General features: G+C 43.2%; 1 protein-coding gene across 3 annotated transcripts in view; it reads right to left on the bottom strand.

The window, feature by feature from the left end:
* Positions 1-16,842, bottom strand: part of LMO7 (LIM domain 7) — a 181,085-nt gene that overhangs the window by 114,652 nt on the left and 49,591 nt on the right. For all 3 annotated transcript variants that reach the window (XM_081949423.1, XM_081949421.1, XM_081949422.1), the window contains exon 2: positions 6,569-6,639. In XM_081949423.1, the coding sequence (XP_081805549.1) occupies positions 6,569-6,639 (71 nt within the window). The remainder of the gene's footprint in view (positions 1-6,568; positions 6,640-16,842) is intronic.

Below are 16,842 nucleotides of genomic sequence, written 5' to 3'. Positions count from 1 at the left end.
AATAGGACATAAGGACTCAGTATTATTGGAGGATTTTAGAAATAGTAAATGAAATGCCAGTATGTGGTTATATATTAAATCTTGGTATATTTTATGATGAAGGATATTTAAACAATTATAGTCAAATGAAAATGGAAGTATGATGATGGTAACATGTATAAATATCTGAGTTAAAATACTTGAGTTAATATGAATTATGTTTGTTAACTGATGCACTTTCTACAGTATGTAAAGAAGGATGTGTTGTGCTTGTTTTGAAAATTAAAAATAAAAAAATATTTTTAAAAAAGAACAGGAGAGGGAACTAGGATGCTCTGCTTTAAGCAAGGCTGAAGAACTGCCTGTTGATTCATTGTCCAAAGCACTGCAATCAACTAGAAGTGAATTAGAGTAGAGTAGAGTAGAATAGATAGAATAGAATAGAATAGAATAATAGAGTTAGAAGGGACCTTGGAGGTCTTCTAGTCCAACCCTTTGCTTAGGCAAGAAAACCTACACCATCACCTTCAATCCCATGGTACCCAAGAACAATGATCCCTTAAGTATATGTTCTTCTATACAATGCAAGGTAAGGGGACAACTGGTTTTCTTTGATAGCTCAGCAGTGACTAAGTGGTGCTAAGATCATCAATACAATCAGAATAAAGTTGGAAGGGACACTGGTGGTCTTCCAGTCCAACCCTCTGCTTGAGCAGGAGACCCTATACCATTTCAGAGAAGTGGCTGCCCAGTCTCTTCTTTAAAAACCTCCAGTGATGTGAAGCACCCACAACCTCTGAAGGCAAGCTGTTTCCATGGTGAATTGTTCTCACTGTTAGGAGGTTTCTCCTTAATTCCAGGTTGCTCCTCTCCTTGATTAGTTTCCATCCATTGTTTCTTGTCTTGGAAAAGCTGTAAAGCTAAGGTCCCCCATCAAAGAAGAACAAAGCAAACCATGCTCGACTTTTCTTTTCTTCTTCTTCTTCATGTAATAAAAATAGATTGAAATCATTCCAAAGTCAGGAGGCCATGGCCAAGGCTTGCTGAAAACTTTTGCCAAGAAAAGTGCAGGGACATGTCCAGGCAGACACGTCTGGGAATCTGACACAACTGAATGGAAAGCAACCAAGAATATTAAAATCCAGAATTTAGGAACATTTTGATTCAGATGTTTTGAGTTCCCCATCACTGGATTTTTGAAGAAGAGATTGGAGGGCCATTTGTCCAGAAAGGTATAGAGCAGTGAGGGCGAACCTTTTTGTAAAGATGTGCCAAAATTGTGCGCGTGCACCTACACCCACAATCCAATGCGCCCCACCCACCTGCACATACATGTGTGACCCCTTACGCATATGTGTACAACACCACTGTGTAGGAGGGAGTTTTCACCCTCTTCAGGCTCCAGAGGCTTTCCTGAAGCCTGGGGAGGGCAAAAACAGCCTCCTCCAGTGGCCCTCTGGAAGCCAGAAATGGATCGTTTCTGAACTTCCAGTTGGCCTGCTGGACCCATTTTTTGCCCTCCATAGGCTTCGGAGGCTTTCCTGAAGCCTGGGGAGGGCGAAAACAGCCTCCCCCAGCCCTCCGGAAGGCTGAAAATCAACTGGGGAGCTGACTGCTCACGTGCCAGCAAATTTGGCTCCGTGTGCCACCTGTGGTATGCGTGCCATAGGTTCGCCATCACAGGTATAGGGCCTCCTGCTTGAGCAGCGGGTTGGACTAGAAGACCTCTGGGGTATTCTGTAATGCATCTTCTCAGAAAGCTTGTTCTTTCCTTCTTCCCCCGTTCCTTCTTTAACATTTCATTTTAAAGGGTGGCATCCAAATCAGAATACATTTTGCTTCCAAGTGGGTGTTCGTTAGCATAAAATGAAGTTCCAGAAGGAGATCTCCATCTGCCAAACATTGTATATTCTCACATTTCATTGCTTGCCAGAAACAATAAAAGCTACTTTAACATTGTTAAAATTAGGGCCTTTGGTAAAAGCCGAGGAGACATGCCTCATTGGCCTATTGTTCTCTCTTTGGAGATAAGGATGGCCTTCAGCCTATTGGTCGCTTGTAAGGCCTTGATGATTTGGTTCTGTGTCCAGGTTTGAGGTCCCAAACGTACGCAGGGCGCCATTTCTGGGCTATATTATCACCTAAGAACATTTTCTCTCAGTTGCTTTATAATATTTATTTTTGGCATCTATATATTTACTTTTAGCCTAAGGATATTTATGCATGTAGTAGGGCTGCGCTGCTATTATCCTTCTCATCTATCTTATTACCTTGTCCTATTGGTTTCTTACAATTTAGCCATTTGTTTGTCTTTTATGATTTATGATTGTCTCTTTATGATTTAGGATTTATCACTTTGTGGTTTGTATGTAGACTGAGAGCTTATGTTTGTATGCACCCTGTATCAGTGGTGGGATTCAATTTTTTTTTTTTTTTTTTTTGCTACCAGTTCTGTGGGGGTGGCTTGGTGGGCAAGGCATGGCTTGGTGGGCGTGGCTTGGTTGACATGGTAGGGGAAGGTTACTGCAAAATCTCCATTTCCACCCAATCAGCTGCGACTCGGGAGGCAGAGAATAGATGGGGCGGGGCCAATCAGAGGTGGTATTTACCAGTTCTTCGAACTACTCAAAATTCCCACTACCGGTTCTCAGAACTGGTCAGAACCTGCTGAATTCCACCTCTGCCCTGTATGTTTGTATGTACAATGAGAGCTTATGCACTGGATAAACTCCTTGTGTGTGTAATCACATTTGGCCAATTAACAATTGAATTCTATTCTATTTTCTATTCTATATTCTCTTCTCTTCCTTTCCCTTCTTTTCCCTCTCCCTCTCCCTCTCCCTACCCTATCCTATCCCTTTTTGTACCATATTGTAATTGAGTTAATTATTCAGCATTGTTCTCTGCCCAGAGTCACTTGTTTGAGATGGGTGGCTATAGAAAATAAATAAATACATAAACAAGAAGTTGGAAGTTTAGTTTGGAGAAGTTCAGTTTTCAAAAAACTTCAGTTAGGGAGCAAAGGGGCACCACGGCAATATCAGAAAAAAAAATGTGGGAGAAACACCTACAGTGATATGGCTACAGGTGGCTCAGTGGCTAAGACATTGATCTCGTCGATCAGAAAGCTTGGCAGGTTAGCGATTTGAATCTCTAGTACAGGTCTCCTGCGCGAGCAGGGGGTTGGACTAGATTACTTCCAAGGTCCCTTCCAACTCTGTTACTGTAACTGTTCCGTACATCACCTTCACTTTAATGTAGATGGCAAGTGCCCCTATGGAAGGCCCAAGCAAAAATGGTGAGATACAATAAATGCAGACATGAAAAATGTCCAATTGGACCCGGATGCTGCATTTGGGCATACAAGATGGCATTTGTTGATCCAAAAAGTGGACCCAGGATTCGTGGAAAAAATGATGATGATGATGATGATGATGATGATGATGATGATGATGATGATGAAGAATGGAAAGCTGGAAGACTCTCAGAAGGAATGGTTCGTGCTTTTGAAGTTGCTTATTTTTTTAAACTGCCCTGCGTTCTATCGATACACTCAAAGGTTCAAAGGAGATCCCCACTTGTCCCAAAAGGAGAAAATTGATAAAAGGAGGGAGGAAACTTGGACTGAGAGACATTTATGCAGCCTTAGAAGATATGAGAAGGATTGTCTGAATCACAATTTCATTAGCAAGAGAGTTTGTCAAAACCAAAACCAAACCAAAACAAACAAAAACAAAAACAAGACTCCAGTTTCCTGGTTGCGGAGTTTCTGAAAGCAGGGTGGTTTTATTTTTTACCAAAATAGCGTTGCCAAACATGACACAGGGCAGATTGTTTTTAAAGGTAGCAAGGTTGTCTAAAGGATGCTTAAAAATGACACTTCATATTGCAGTAATCTGGATCAGCCAGTCCAAAAACCCAGTAGGGCAGGGGTCAGCAACCTACGGCTCTGGAGCCACATGTGGGTCTTTCATCTCTCTGCTGCGGCTCTCTTGTCACTCAAAATATGCGTCACAACCGCCAAGGAGTGACACCTGCAGGTATGCAATTTATTGAGCTTTTCGACCCCCAGTAGGCCAACCATGGCTACATCCAAGAAAAGAAAACTTTCAGAAGAAAACAGAACATTTACCATATTTTTCGGAGTATAAGACGCACCAAGATTTTGAAGAGGCAAATTTGAAAAAAAAGTTTTTGCACTCTGCAGACCTCCCAAAACAGCCCATTTTTTGCGAAAAGTGGGACCGTTTTTTGTCCCAAAAGGGCATGCATAGCCTTTAGGAGGCTTATAAGAGTGCTCCTGGGGCCTGGGCGGGCAAAAATGAGCAAAAAACAGCCCTCTGGAAGCCTCCTAAAGGCTATGCACAACCATTTTTGCAAAGGGGGCAGGGTTTCGGGAGGCCAAAAAAGCTCTATTCAGTGTATAAGTTGCACCCAGATTTTCACCCTCTTTTTTGAGGGAAAAAGGCACATCTTATCCTCTGAAAATTATGGTAATTCAACTACATATGCTAGTTTTGTGTCGGCTCAAGAAATAATCAGGAATGTGAAGCGTTTTGTGGCTCCTGGTGTTTTCTTTTCTGTGGGAAAAGGGTCCAAATGGCTCTTTGAGTGTTTAAAGTTGCCGACCCCTGAAGTACGAAATCCAGGGGGAAAAAATATGGCCACTTTTAGGGGGTCCAGTTGGGCTCCCTTCCACGTTCCCCTTCCCACCCCAAAGGTTTTTTTTTTTCCTTTCACTGTTTCCTCTTCAAATAAGTTTGCTAATTTAATTCAATTTCGAGACCGCCTGACTCCTTAACCAATCTGGACAGCTTACAATTAAAAGACAGCCACAACGTACTGTATTTAGAAAAAGTCACAAACAACCAGAAGATTATACACTCCCAACAAAAACCCCAAATCATAGCAACTCCCCAACCACCCTATCCCAAAGCCTGGGAGAACCACCGCATTTTTAACCATTTCCCACACAACATTACTTGGGGCATAACATTGCAAAAAGCACATTCTTAGGCCCTACAATAGGGTGACAACATGGGTAGTCCTTACTTATGACCACAATTGAGCTCCAAGTGTCTGTGGCTAAGCAAGACCGTGGTTAAGTGAGTTTTGCCCCATTTTACGACTTTTCTTGCCACCGTTGTTAAGGGAATCATTGCAAGTGTTAAGTTAGGAACACGGTTGTTAAATGAATCTTTGCTTCCTTTTTTTGATTGAAAAGTTTTTTTTATTAAACACAAACTAAAATATTGGACACAGTATAACTGTCCGGGCAATGCCTTTGCCACACATACTAGAATATAAAGTTAAATATTCTAACCACCATGCTTATTTACAATTGGACTACACAGCATTTACAAATATAAGGATATTGTATTTCCATCCATGTTGCTTTGTTCTTGTCTTGCACATTTTCACTGTTAAGATTACATACATAATTCTAATCTCCATTCTATAAATCTTCATCATTGCTTATTTTGGGTCTTTCCTTTTCTGTTCCAACCATCGATAAAATTTATCCCAGATCTTATAATATTCTGATTCGTCTTTGTTCCTCGGGTCATTCTACAGGTAGTCTTGTGACCACAATTGAGCCCAAAATTCCTGTCGCTAAGTGAGACACTTGTTAAGTGAATTTTACAGTTCTTGCCACAGTTGTCAAGTGAATCACTGCAGAAAGTTGCAAAAAGGGATCACATGGTCCCTGACGCGGCAACCGTCATAAATATGAGTCAGTTGCCAAGTATCTGAATTTTGAGCATGTGACCATGGGGGATGCTGCAATGCTCATAAATGTGAAAAATTGTGATTTTTTTTTTCAATGTCACTAAATGATTTGTTGTACGTGAACGACTTCCTGTATTTCATTGATGGCACTCAGAGTGTGCATTGACTCTCTCTGACCTATTGGCTAGGCAGAAATACTTGGGGGCAAATACTTTAGCCACCTAAGCTAAATTGATTTTTTTTTCAATATAGCCATATACAATAGAGTATAAATCTATTTATAATACACCGAAACAACCATGGAAAGTCTCGCCGTCATGAAGGCAGAATTGCTTCTGCAGCTTCAGAAGAATTGACAATAGTATTACCATATTTTTGGAGTATAAGACGCACCTTTTTCCCTCAAAAAAGAGGCTGAAAATCTGGGTGCATCTTATACACTGAATACAGCATTTTTCTGCCTCCCAAAACCCCGCCCCCTTCACCAAAATGGCCGTGCATAGCCTCTAGGAAGCTTTCAGAGAGCTCATGGGGATTGGGGAGGGCAGAAATGAGCAAAAAACGGGCTGTTTTTTCTTCAATTTTGCCCCCCCCCCCCTCCACTCCCAGGAGCATTCTACAAGCCTCCCAAAGGCTATACATGCCTTTTTTTTTTTGGACAAGAAATGGGCCCGTTTTTGCAAAAACGGGCCATTTTGGGGAGGTCTGCAGAGTGCAAAAACTTTTTTTAAAATTTGCCTCTTCAAAACCTTGGTGCGTCTTATACTCCAGTGCGTCTTATACTCCGAAAACTATGGTAGTTCAACAGTAGGGGCTTTTCACACAAAACTCCTGGCCTTTTCTGGTTCAAAATACTTACTCGCAGAGAAGGATCCCATTTTCTAAAGCAGCGCGAAAACCCTTGCTTCCGAAACTTTTCCCAGTAACCGCCTATAAAGGAAAACATAACAATAATGAGCCATCATCATCCTCTTTTAAAAACCCCACAATCCCTTGCAGGAGGAGTCTGGGCAACTGAATGGAGCTAGCAGAGCATTTAATGGCCGGATGCCCTTCCTGTTACCAATGTGGAGTTTTGTTCAGCAATCTCATGGGAAAAACAGACATATAATAATTTGTTATTTAATAACAATAATAACAATGATGAGAAGGTGAAGATCTTGTGGGCTTTCGAATACAGACGGATCATCATTTGGAACACAACACGCCAGATATCACAGTTGTAGAGGTTCGAAGCGTACAGTTTATTGATATCGCTGTACCAGGCGATGCCAGAGTCGAAGAAAAAGAACTGGAAAAAATCATGAAATATCACGATCTGGCCATCGAAACTACACGGCTATGGATGAAGCATGTAACAGTGATACCCATTGTAATCGGGGCACTTGGTACCATGTCCAAGAATTTTACAAAACACATCAAGAAATTGCAGCTTCCTGCAATAACACCAGCGGAACTGCAAAAAACCGTGCTACTAAGAACATCATATATTTTAAGAAGATACTTGGTTGATACCTAGGATGCTGGCAGCAACCCATATCAACCACTAGCACCAGTCAGTGGTATTTGTGACAGATCTTTAAATGTTCACTTGACTACGTTTCATGTTTAATGAATAAAAGATGATAATAATAAGCATAGGAAAATTAGACATATCAATGGGTAACTTTCAAGAGGGCGCATCTACACTTCTTTGTAGAGCAGGAAACATCTTCTTTTCAACCATGACCTCATGAAGGGTATGATGCTGTTATAAGTGCTCAGAGGAAATCCAAAGTGGAAGAACAACCCAACTCCTGCAGAATTCATATCCAATCTTGACCTTGAGAGAATTTTGGTGTCAACCAGTTTGAGATCAAAAGTCTCTGTGATGTCTGATGGAGCAGCTATGGTTCTCTAATCCCGGGGGCATTGTCAGAAAACAAAATCACGGTCAAACCAAGGCCCAAACATACAATGAACTTGCATACAACTCACGAAGGATAAATTATCCTCAATGGAGCTTCCAACCCCATAGATTTATAGAGAAACCATCCAAGAAACAGTGTGGCTATTGAAACATCTTGGCCATGCAAACCATTGACTGTCTTTAATGGTTAATAATGTGGAATTCCTATATTCTTACCAAAAGAGGAGGAAATGATTTGATCTTTTACTGCTTCTTAATTTGAAACCGCAGGCACATGGTCTTTTCTATTCTCGCTTAGAGGATTGAAAAGCAGTGTGAAGTGGCATATAATTTAAGTGTTATCGCTATTTAACAGCTAATATTTTATTTCTATTTGTTTGTTTGTTTGAAAGACCTTTCCAATGTTTGACCCTCTCCAATTTCCAAAGAGGCTGGCTGGAGTTAAGAGTCATAGCTCAGAGCGTTGGGGTTATTGGGTGGGAAGGCCGCATTAGACACCTCATGTCTAATACATGTTGACAATAGAAAATAATTGACTATTAAATTCAATGATTTCTAGTCTGATCAAAGCAAAATAATCTTTGCTTACCAGCTGGCTGAATCCGGGTGTGGCTCATTTCTTTACAAATGTGAACCGAAAGAGTCCCACGAAACTGGTGCCCAAAACAAAAGCTTTACCCATGTAATTGAATTTTGCATTTATTTACCTTTTCTCTCCCCAGTGGGTTCCAACCTCAATTTTTCAATGGCTGTAATTAAAAGAGCCTTTCTGAAATATTTCTGCAATGTGGTATTGACCAAGTTGGCTCAAATGAGTTGAGCTGAACTCTTGATTTTAAGCTTCTGTTTCACAAGACTGCGACCAAGAGGTCAAAGCTACGAAGGCTTCTTATCATGGGCCATCCTGTTAAAATTGCCCAGAGAAAGACCAAGGTTGCAGGATCAAAGGAAGCTGTTTCTGCAAAAATTAAGCCAATTCAATCTTCATCATCTGAGCCAATTCCTTTCCAGAGTCTGTCAGAAGTTAAGGCTTACTCATCTCCCGGCTCAAGTGTGCTTATTGTTGTGGCCCGCCAGTGACCAGCAGAGCTGGCAGCAGATTCGGACAGTGAGGAGGTTGAGGAAGAACATGGGCCACTCCTGGAGTCTGAGGAAGGCTCTGATGAGGGCTCTGTGACAGAGGCAGAGATGGGGCCAGAGCTATTGACAGTTATCAGCTGCCTTCGGAAGCAGACATCAGTGAGGCAGACGAACAGCTGGAGCCTGTTCCGTGCATGCGCAGAACTGCCAGAAGAAAAGAACAGCTCAGAAATCAGGGTCAACTTGGGAGTAAGGCCACAGGTAGATGGTGAATGGTCCCTCCCATGGGAAATAAAAGAGGAACAAAAGGGGAGTGGACTTTCGCAGGAAACAATTCATTCATTCATTCATTCATTCCTTCATTTCAGGAGTGTGAAGATCTGTCCGTGAATCTCAGAGACCCTGTGCCCAGTCTTTCCTTGCACAGCACCTCATTTGGAAAATATTTACGTGGCAGCTTTCCAAGCTGGATAAGGTCTGTGGTCATAAATTCACCTTTGAAAGACTGTTTAACAGGCCTTTGCTGAATGTCAATGAGAGGAATTCACATTCATCTAATAAAAGGGGTTTTGTTGGGACCAGGAATCTGTTTCGTGATTTTTGGGGAAGCCTAGTTCAGAACACGTATCAAGACTGAGCAGTCTGCAAACTTGATTCTAATCTGGGTTTTCCCAGACGTAACTTGACCAAGAATGGGTTGCACCCAAACTTTCTGCAAAAGTTTCCAAAACCTCATCCAATAATTCAGCTCTGAGGAGACTAACCGACCCTGCCTGGCTGGGTTGAAAGACTTTACTACAGACATAACATCACAGAGCAAAGACGGACCATGTTCTCAAGAGCCTCGGGGGCTCCGGATCTGAAGGTGTCTTCTCGCTATCCTGAATCAATAAATTATCTCGAGGGAGGGACTGGAGATCCCGCCTTGCCAGCACCAACTCTTAAAATAGCTGGGCTACACACTGCACTTAAGCCAACTCAAAAAGTTCTTCCAAAGACACTGTAGGAAGTTAGCACCCACCCCTCTCCTAGGAAAATGAGATATTTTAGGAAATATTAAAAGGGCAGAATATTTCCCCTAAAAGGGAGGCAGAAATTCAGCCCCCCCCACGTCCCACCTTTGTCAATGGGCCATTAAGGCCTGAGCCAGTCTATTATAGATAACAAACATCTACCTCCTTCAGGCAACCAAGCCTGGGACTCAGAACAGCCTACAGAGTTGCCTCTGCCATGGCCCCATGGGCGTCTGACAACCAATCAGAATACAAGCTCAAATTCAAAAGCCCAGAGAGGGTATAAAGCTCAGGCACTCTCAGCATCTCTTCCCTTTTCTTTTCTTCACCCAACATCTTCAAGTCACGTGATCCTGTCCACCATCTTTCCAACCAGCCACCATTGTTTCCAGTGTCTTTTTCCCCACTTGGAACTGAACCCAGGTGGACATTTCTTCCAATAACACATAGTTGCTTTCATACGTAACATTAATGGGAGATGTTTACCGTGTTTCCCTGAAAATAAGACAGGGTCTTATTTTCTTTTGACCCCCAAAATAAGCACTTGCCCTTATTTTTGGGGAGGTCTTATTATTTTTGAGGTGCAGGAGGTGGCGAGCGTGGTCACCTCATGGCCGCTGCTTTGTTGCAATATTTTCAGGTAGGGCTTATTTTGGGGGGAAGGCTTATTTTCAGGGAAGGGCTTATTTTAGTGAATGACCTCAAAAGCCCAATTGGGCTTATTATCCAAGGAGGTCTTATTTCCGGAAAACAGGGTAGCTATGCTTTAGATAAAACACAATGATCTGTTTCAGGTCCAATGCTAATTTTTAAGGCTGGTTTTAATACCTTAAGGCAGGGGTGTCCAAACTTGGGAACTTTAAGACTTGTGGACTTCAACTCCCAGAATTCCCCAGCCTGGGGAATTCTGGGAGTTGAAGTCCACAAGTCTTAAAGTTCCCAAGTTTGGACACCCCTGCCTTAAGCTAAACATCCTATTACACTTTAATATATCCTGGTGCAAATCAGCCCATGTTGAACAACATTCCTCTTCCCTAAATGTCACTTTAGGTAAAGGTAAAAGCTCCCCTCGCACATATGTGCTAGTTGTTCCCGTGTTTAGGGTGCAGTGCTCATCTCTGTTTCAAAGCTGAAGAGCCAGCACTGTCTGAAGACATTTCCGTGGTCATATGACCGGCATGACTAAATGCCAAAGGCGCATGGAACGCTGTGACCTTCCCACCAAAGGTGGTCCCTATTTTTCTACTTGCATTTTTACATGCTTTCGAACTGCTAGGTTGGCAGAAGCTGGGACAAGTAACGGGAGCTCACTCCATTATGCGGCGCTAGGGATTCAAACCACTGAACTGCCGACCTTCTGAGCGACAAGCTCAGCGTCTTAGCCACTGAGCAGCTGTATCCCTTTTGTCACTTTTCATGTACACTAATCGGCCTGCATTAAAATGAAATTTCATTGCGTACAGCTCTCAAAGAGTCATTACCTCCAATACACACCCCACGTATAATTGGAGGTGTATCCTATGTGGCAAAAATACAAATAAAAAATTATGCTTGTACCCACACATATTATCCATCCCGTTTCTTATGGCTTTGCTTTGCTGACTCTGCAGACTTCACACGGGGGAAGAACTAGAAACGATACCTAAATGAACACTTGTGGAAAATATTTAATCAACCTATGGAGAAACTATGTCTGGTAGCAACTGTAGAATTCTTGTGTCAGATAAAATCTCTCGCGTGTTTGAAGTCTGGTATCCCAGACTAACCACCACATTTTCCGCAAACCTGAGTCATTTTCAACTACGTGATGTATTTTGGAAGGTTTTTTGCCACGGGAACCAATCCACAGCTGCGGTTACAGATTCTGCATTTCTGGAAACCTTCGTTGTCCCAATGAGATGCTTGAGGAGGGGGTGGCACCACATGAAGGAAGGAAACAATTCACTTGGGGCATTTGGTTCCAGAGATGGTTTCCCAGTGACGTCAGCTGAGGCCAAGAAACTGCAATGGTCCCTTCTCCTCCCTATCAAAGCACCATGGATGCCCTTGAGAGAAAGACATGCTCCAATTCAGCTGCAGATAGAGTCAAATAATGTGGTTGCTTGCATTCATTCTTTAAAATTATCTGGCACTAAATCAGGGGTAGGATTCAGATGGTTCGGGCAGCGGTGGGATTCAATCCACTTAACAACCGGTTCGTTGAAAATGTGTGTGCGTATGCATGCATGTGTGCACGGTTTTCGCACATGCACAGTTTCCGCACATGCACGGCTTCCGACACGTGGTGAGAATTGACCAAGCAGACTTTCAGGGTCTGCTCCACTCCATCTCTGCTCTCCGGGGCAGCAGCTGCTTCTCTCTGCTGCTGCTCTTACTGGGAGAGAGAGAGCGTCTCTTGTGCAATTTAGCAGGTAGCCGCCGCTTTTCTCTATGTCCCATCCGGAAAGCGGGCAGCACAGAGAAGCAGCAGCCATGTTGAATGCTGCCTCTCTGTGCTGCACACTTTCTGGATGGGATTTAAGAGGAAAGCAGCGGCTCACAGCTGCTAAATTGCACAGGAGACGCACTCTCTCCCAGCAAGAGCAGCAGCGGAGAAAAGCAGCTGGTGACCCGGAGACCATGTGAAGTGTCTCCGCGAGCGACTGAGCCTCGGCAAGGGACCGTCCAGTAGTTTGAGGCCAGAGGGGTGCGGCGGCATGCAGCCAGCGGCCTGAGGCAAGGCTGGAGCCAGGGAATGGTGCATTCCCCAACCCGACCAAGGTGGGCGGCAAGCAGGTGGCAGTTCCATGGCAAGGCTGGAGCCGGGGAATGGCATGCACACTCATATTTTCAGCGAACCGGTTGTTAAGTGGGTTGAATCCCACCCCTGCACTAAATATATAAGATTCCTATGAAGCACTGATTGTGTTGACATTTTGAGCCTCTCTATTCTTCCATACATAACATATCCAAGGCAGGATCAAGATTCGCTCACAATAAACCCAATAAATCAGAATAAAGCTTTTTCTGACCTTCATTGGGACTTTAAAATGGGAACATTGAATTCTCCAGTAGAATCAAAGCATCTGGGCTTCCCATAAAACGAATGAATGATCATGATTTTAGAACTGCAAGCTGCCCAGAGTCACTTGGTTGAGTTGGGTGGCCATAAAAATTAATTAGTTAATTGATTAATTAAATGGGAGAAAGGTTTTCAGCAAATCTTGTGGTTTAAGCACGGGGAAAGAAACTGTTATCTGTCCCTTCTCCTGTATTCTTGCTATTTTGGGAGTAAAAAAAGAAGAAGATTGGGACTTATCCCTCACATATCACCCTCAATGATTTCCTAATCTTACTTCATAAATAAAAAAGAATTTAAATATATTGAAGGGAATGCATGCTTGGAACTTTCCACGGATTTGGATTTAATTTATTTTCACTGAGGGGAAATGCTGTGAAGTCTATGGAAAATAGAAGGCCGCAACTACTAAGCACAACCGAAGGAAAGTTTGTAGGTGCACTATTACACTAAAATATCACAGAGCCAAATCAAGCACCTTTCTTGTCAAGAAATAGCCTCTGGGAAAGACATTAAAACCCTAACATCAGCAGGTGAGGCCATAAATCAAGCAGGAACTGAATGAGCAAAGGGACTCTTTAGATTTAGGAAAGTGAATATCGCACCAAAGCAATTTGGTAACAAAAAGCTTCTCTTTCTTTTTGCTCAGAAATATAATTGTCCTAAAATAAAGGATGTGTTTCTCTCCCAAGCCAAACTCAGTCATCCTTCTGTTATTTTCATTATGTGGGAAGTCCTCTGCTCCCCCGAAGAATGAAATATTTTGGGAAATGTTTTTTTAAAAAAGGCAGAATATTGTATTTCCCTAAAGGAGAAATGGAGAAACGTGTTTTTAGAGGCAGAAAGCAGTCCCTAAGACTTTCTTAATAGCTCACAGCAGATGCCAGCACTTAAGGAGATAAAGAGCTTAATGAAAGGGGAGGCCAACTATCTAGATGGCTCTGCTCATAAGCAAAGCAAATGCTGCAGGCAGAAATCCATTCAAGGATGTTTTGAAACTCGTTACAGCAAAGTTTGACCGCTAACAAAAACAGAATGGTAGGAATAGTACAACAGCCCCTCACCCAAGATCCAGCACAGGATGAAAGCCATTAGCCACAATATTGCTCAACACCATTTCAGAAAACAAGTTCCTTTGTTGCGCAACACACACACACCCAACAGCACTTCTGGTATAAAAATCCTGGCACTCATCTATCTAATTATTCAGCTGACCCAAAACCACAAAAACTGCTGGTTCTGTTCACCAATAAATGGACTTTCTTTCCAATCAGCCTCCAGCCTCCATGTTCTTTCCAGCATCTTTTCTCCCAGCTGGAATTGAACCAGATGGATTTTCCTTCCAACAATTACATTAAAAAAAAAAACTTTCTATTTGGTTTGGTCATTCAGCTCAGGAAGGGGTTTTGTTCTGAGTAAGCTGGCAAGATTCGAACACGCCTCCCCTTTGATCAGGGCCACAGAGCAAAACCGACTTCGTTTCCCCCACTTTGCCGCCAAGCATGGCTGAGATGAGCCAAACAAGTTGGGCATTTCACTTTCTCAGGCGTGTTTCTGTGATCAAGAGATCAAATTGCCCTCTGCTAGTTGCTATGTACATTACCTACATACCAGCTATAGGATTAACAAGCCCAAAGCTATTATTATGCCTACAACCTCCTACAGAGCTTAAGGAATCCATTTCCAAAGCTAACCGTCATCCAGAGCTTCACTCTGGGTATTGGCCTCTTCAGGAAACTCCTGCAAGATTCTCTTGCTCCTGTAATATTCTGGAGGCTAAAACATATGAAGAACGGTTGCAGGAACTGGGTATGTCTAGTTTAATGAAAAAAAGGACTAGGGGAGACATGATAGTAGTCTTCCAATATCTCAAGAGGGAATCAAGCTATTCTCCAAAGCATCTGAGGGCAAGACAAGAAGCAATGGGTGAAAAGTAATCAAGGAGAGAAGCAACTTAGAACTGAGGAGAAATCTCCTGACAGTTAGAACAATTAATCAGTGGAACAATTTACCTCCAGAAGTTGTGAATGCTCCAACACTGGAAGTTTTTAAGAAGATGTTGGATAGCCATTTGTCTGAAATGGTATAGGGTTTCCTGCCTAGGCAGGGGGTTGGACTAGAAGACCTCCAAGGTCCCTTCCAACTCTGTTATTCTATTCTATTCTTCTCTGTGTGCTGGGCAAAAAGGAAATGAGAGGTCCTTGGTGCTTTCTCAGCTTAGTTGTTTTCTTGCAGACATTTCATTACCCAACCTAGGTAGCACCATCAATGCTAGGATGTTAGGACTAGCATTGATAATGCTTGGGTAGTGAAATGTCTCCAGGAAAACGACCCAGGTCCCTTCATTTCAACCTTGAGCTACAAATATGCTCCTGTAAAAAGGAAATGTTGAAAAGCCTGTTGGAAAAAATGTCCACCTGGGTTCAGTTCCAAGTGGGGAGAAAGACACTGGGAACATGGTGGCTGTTTGGAAAGATGGTTTAATGGAAGGCAGGATCACATGGTTTGAGGTCCTGGGCAAAAAAGGGAAGAGATGCTGAGAGTGCCTGGATTTTATGCCCTCTCTGGGCTTTTGAATTTGAACTTGTATTCTGATTGGTTGCCAGACTCCCATGGGGCCATGGCAGGGGCAACTCTGTAGGCTGTCCTGAGTCCCAAGCTTGGTTGAGCCTTGCTGGGTGATGATGTAATGAAAGGGCTTTGGGATTCCTGTTATGGCTCTGCCTGAAGGAGGTAGGTTATGTAGAATAGACTGGCTCAGACCTTAATGGCCCATTGACAAAGGGGGTTGAGTTTCTGCTTCCCTTTTAGGGGAAATATGCTGCCCTTTTAGCATTTCTTAAAATATTTCATTCTTCTAGGAGAGGGGTGGGTGCTAACTTCCTACATGCCCCCCCCCATCGATCCTCCCCAAACCCTTGGAGACCCCCAAGGAGAAGCAGTCTCAATTCCAGGAGACTGTTCTGTCCTGGCGGCAGAAATTCAGCTTTCGTGCAATCAGCATGAGGATTTTTGGAAAGATGGAGGGTTTCTGGAAAGGGCAGTGGGCATGATGCAAAAGAAGGGAAGGGGAGGATTCAAAAGAAGACATTTTGATCCAGAAGGAAAATGGGCTGAGAATAGGTCACAGGTTAAGCAGAATACAGATCTCCAGGAGTGATGTAAACAACCTGGGCAAGAAATTGGAAGAATAATAATTAATCACACAAGGAACCGCCCACTGTCAGCATATAGCAATAGTGGTAGCACTCTAGACTTATATACCACTTCACAGTGCTTTACAGAGTCATCACATTGTCACCAACAATCTGGGTCCTCATTTTACTGACCTCAGAAGGATGGAAGACTGAGTCAACTGGTGAGGATCGAACAGCTGGTAGTCAGCAGAATCAGCCTGCAATACTACATTCTAACCACTGCGCCACCATGACCCTTAATATTGCAATAGTTAGAAAGTCATCATCTGTCCCCTTCGAGCAGGGGTCGGCAACCTTAAACACTCAGAGCTACAAATGATGTAACCACAAGTCCCGTGTTCAATTCTGGAGTTGACCGGAAGTCCGGTTCCAACCACAGAGTCTCCTAGCGTAGTGTCCTTTTTTTTCTGCTGACCGGAAGTCTGGTTCTCCCACCATAGAGTCTCCTCCTAGCTCGGCGTCCTTTTTCCTCTATCTGTCCTAACTGAAAGGCCTATCAATTGTGGAGCTGACCGGTGACAGGAAGCCGCAGCAGAGGGATGAAAGAGCCACATGCGGCTCCAGAGCTGTGGGTTGCCGACTTCTGCCTTCGAGGGTGCTTCACCTGTCCCCATTGCTGATTGGGGATTCTGAGACTCTTGTTAATCTTCTGAGCCATTCATTCATCCCTCATTCCAACCAACCTCACGCAGGACATTTCTGAAACATGAGACTGGAGTCTTTCATTCATGGAATATCTGAAGATCTTTGAATAGCCGAAATGTGGCATAGAAAACATGGCATCTGGGGAGGGGGGGGGCAAAGGCGTTGACTTGATTGCCAATGAGCTAAACTGCAACAGGCTGGGCTGATGGCCATTGCCTTCCATTAAGAGAA

Source organism: Natrix helvetica, assembly GCF_964273705.1.
Source record: "Natrix helvetica genome assembly, chromosome: 3".
Classification (NCBI taxonomy): domain Eukaryota; kingdom Metazoa; phylum Chordata; class Lepidosauria; order Squamata; family Natricidae; genus Natrix; species Natrix helvetica.
Note: the sequence above shows the minus strand (reverse complement) of the source record. Positions and strands in the feature narration are given on the sequence as shown.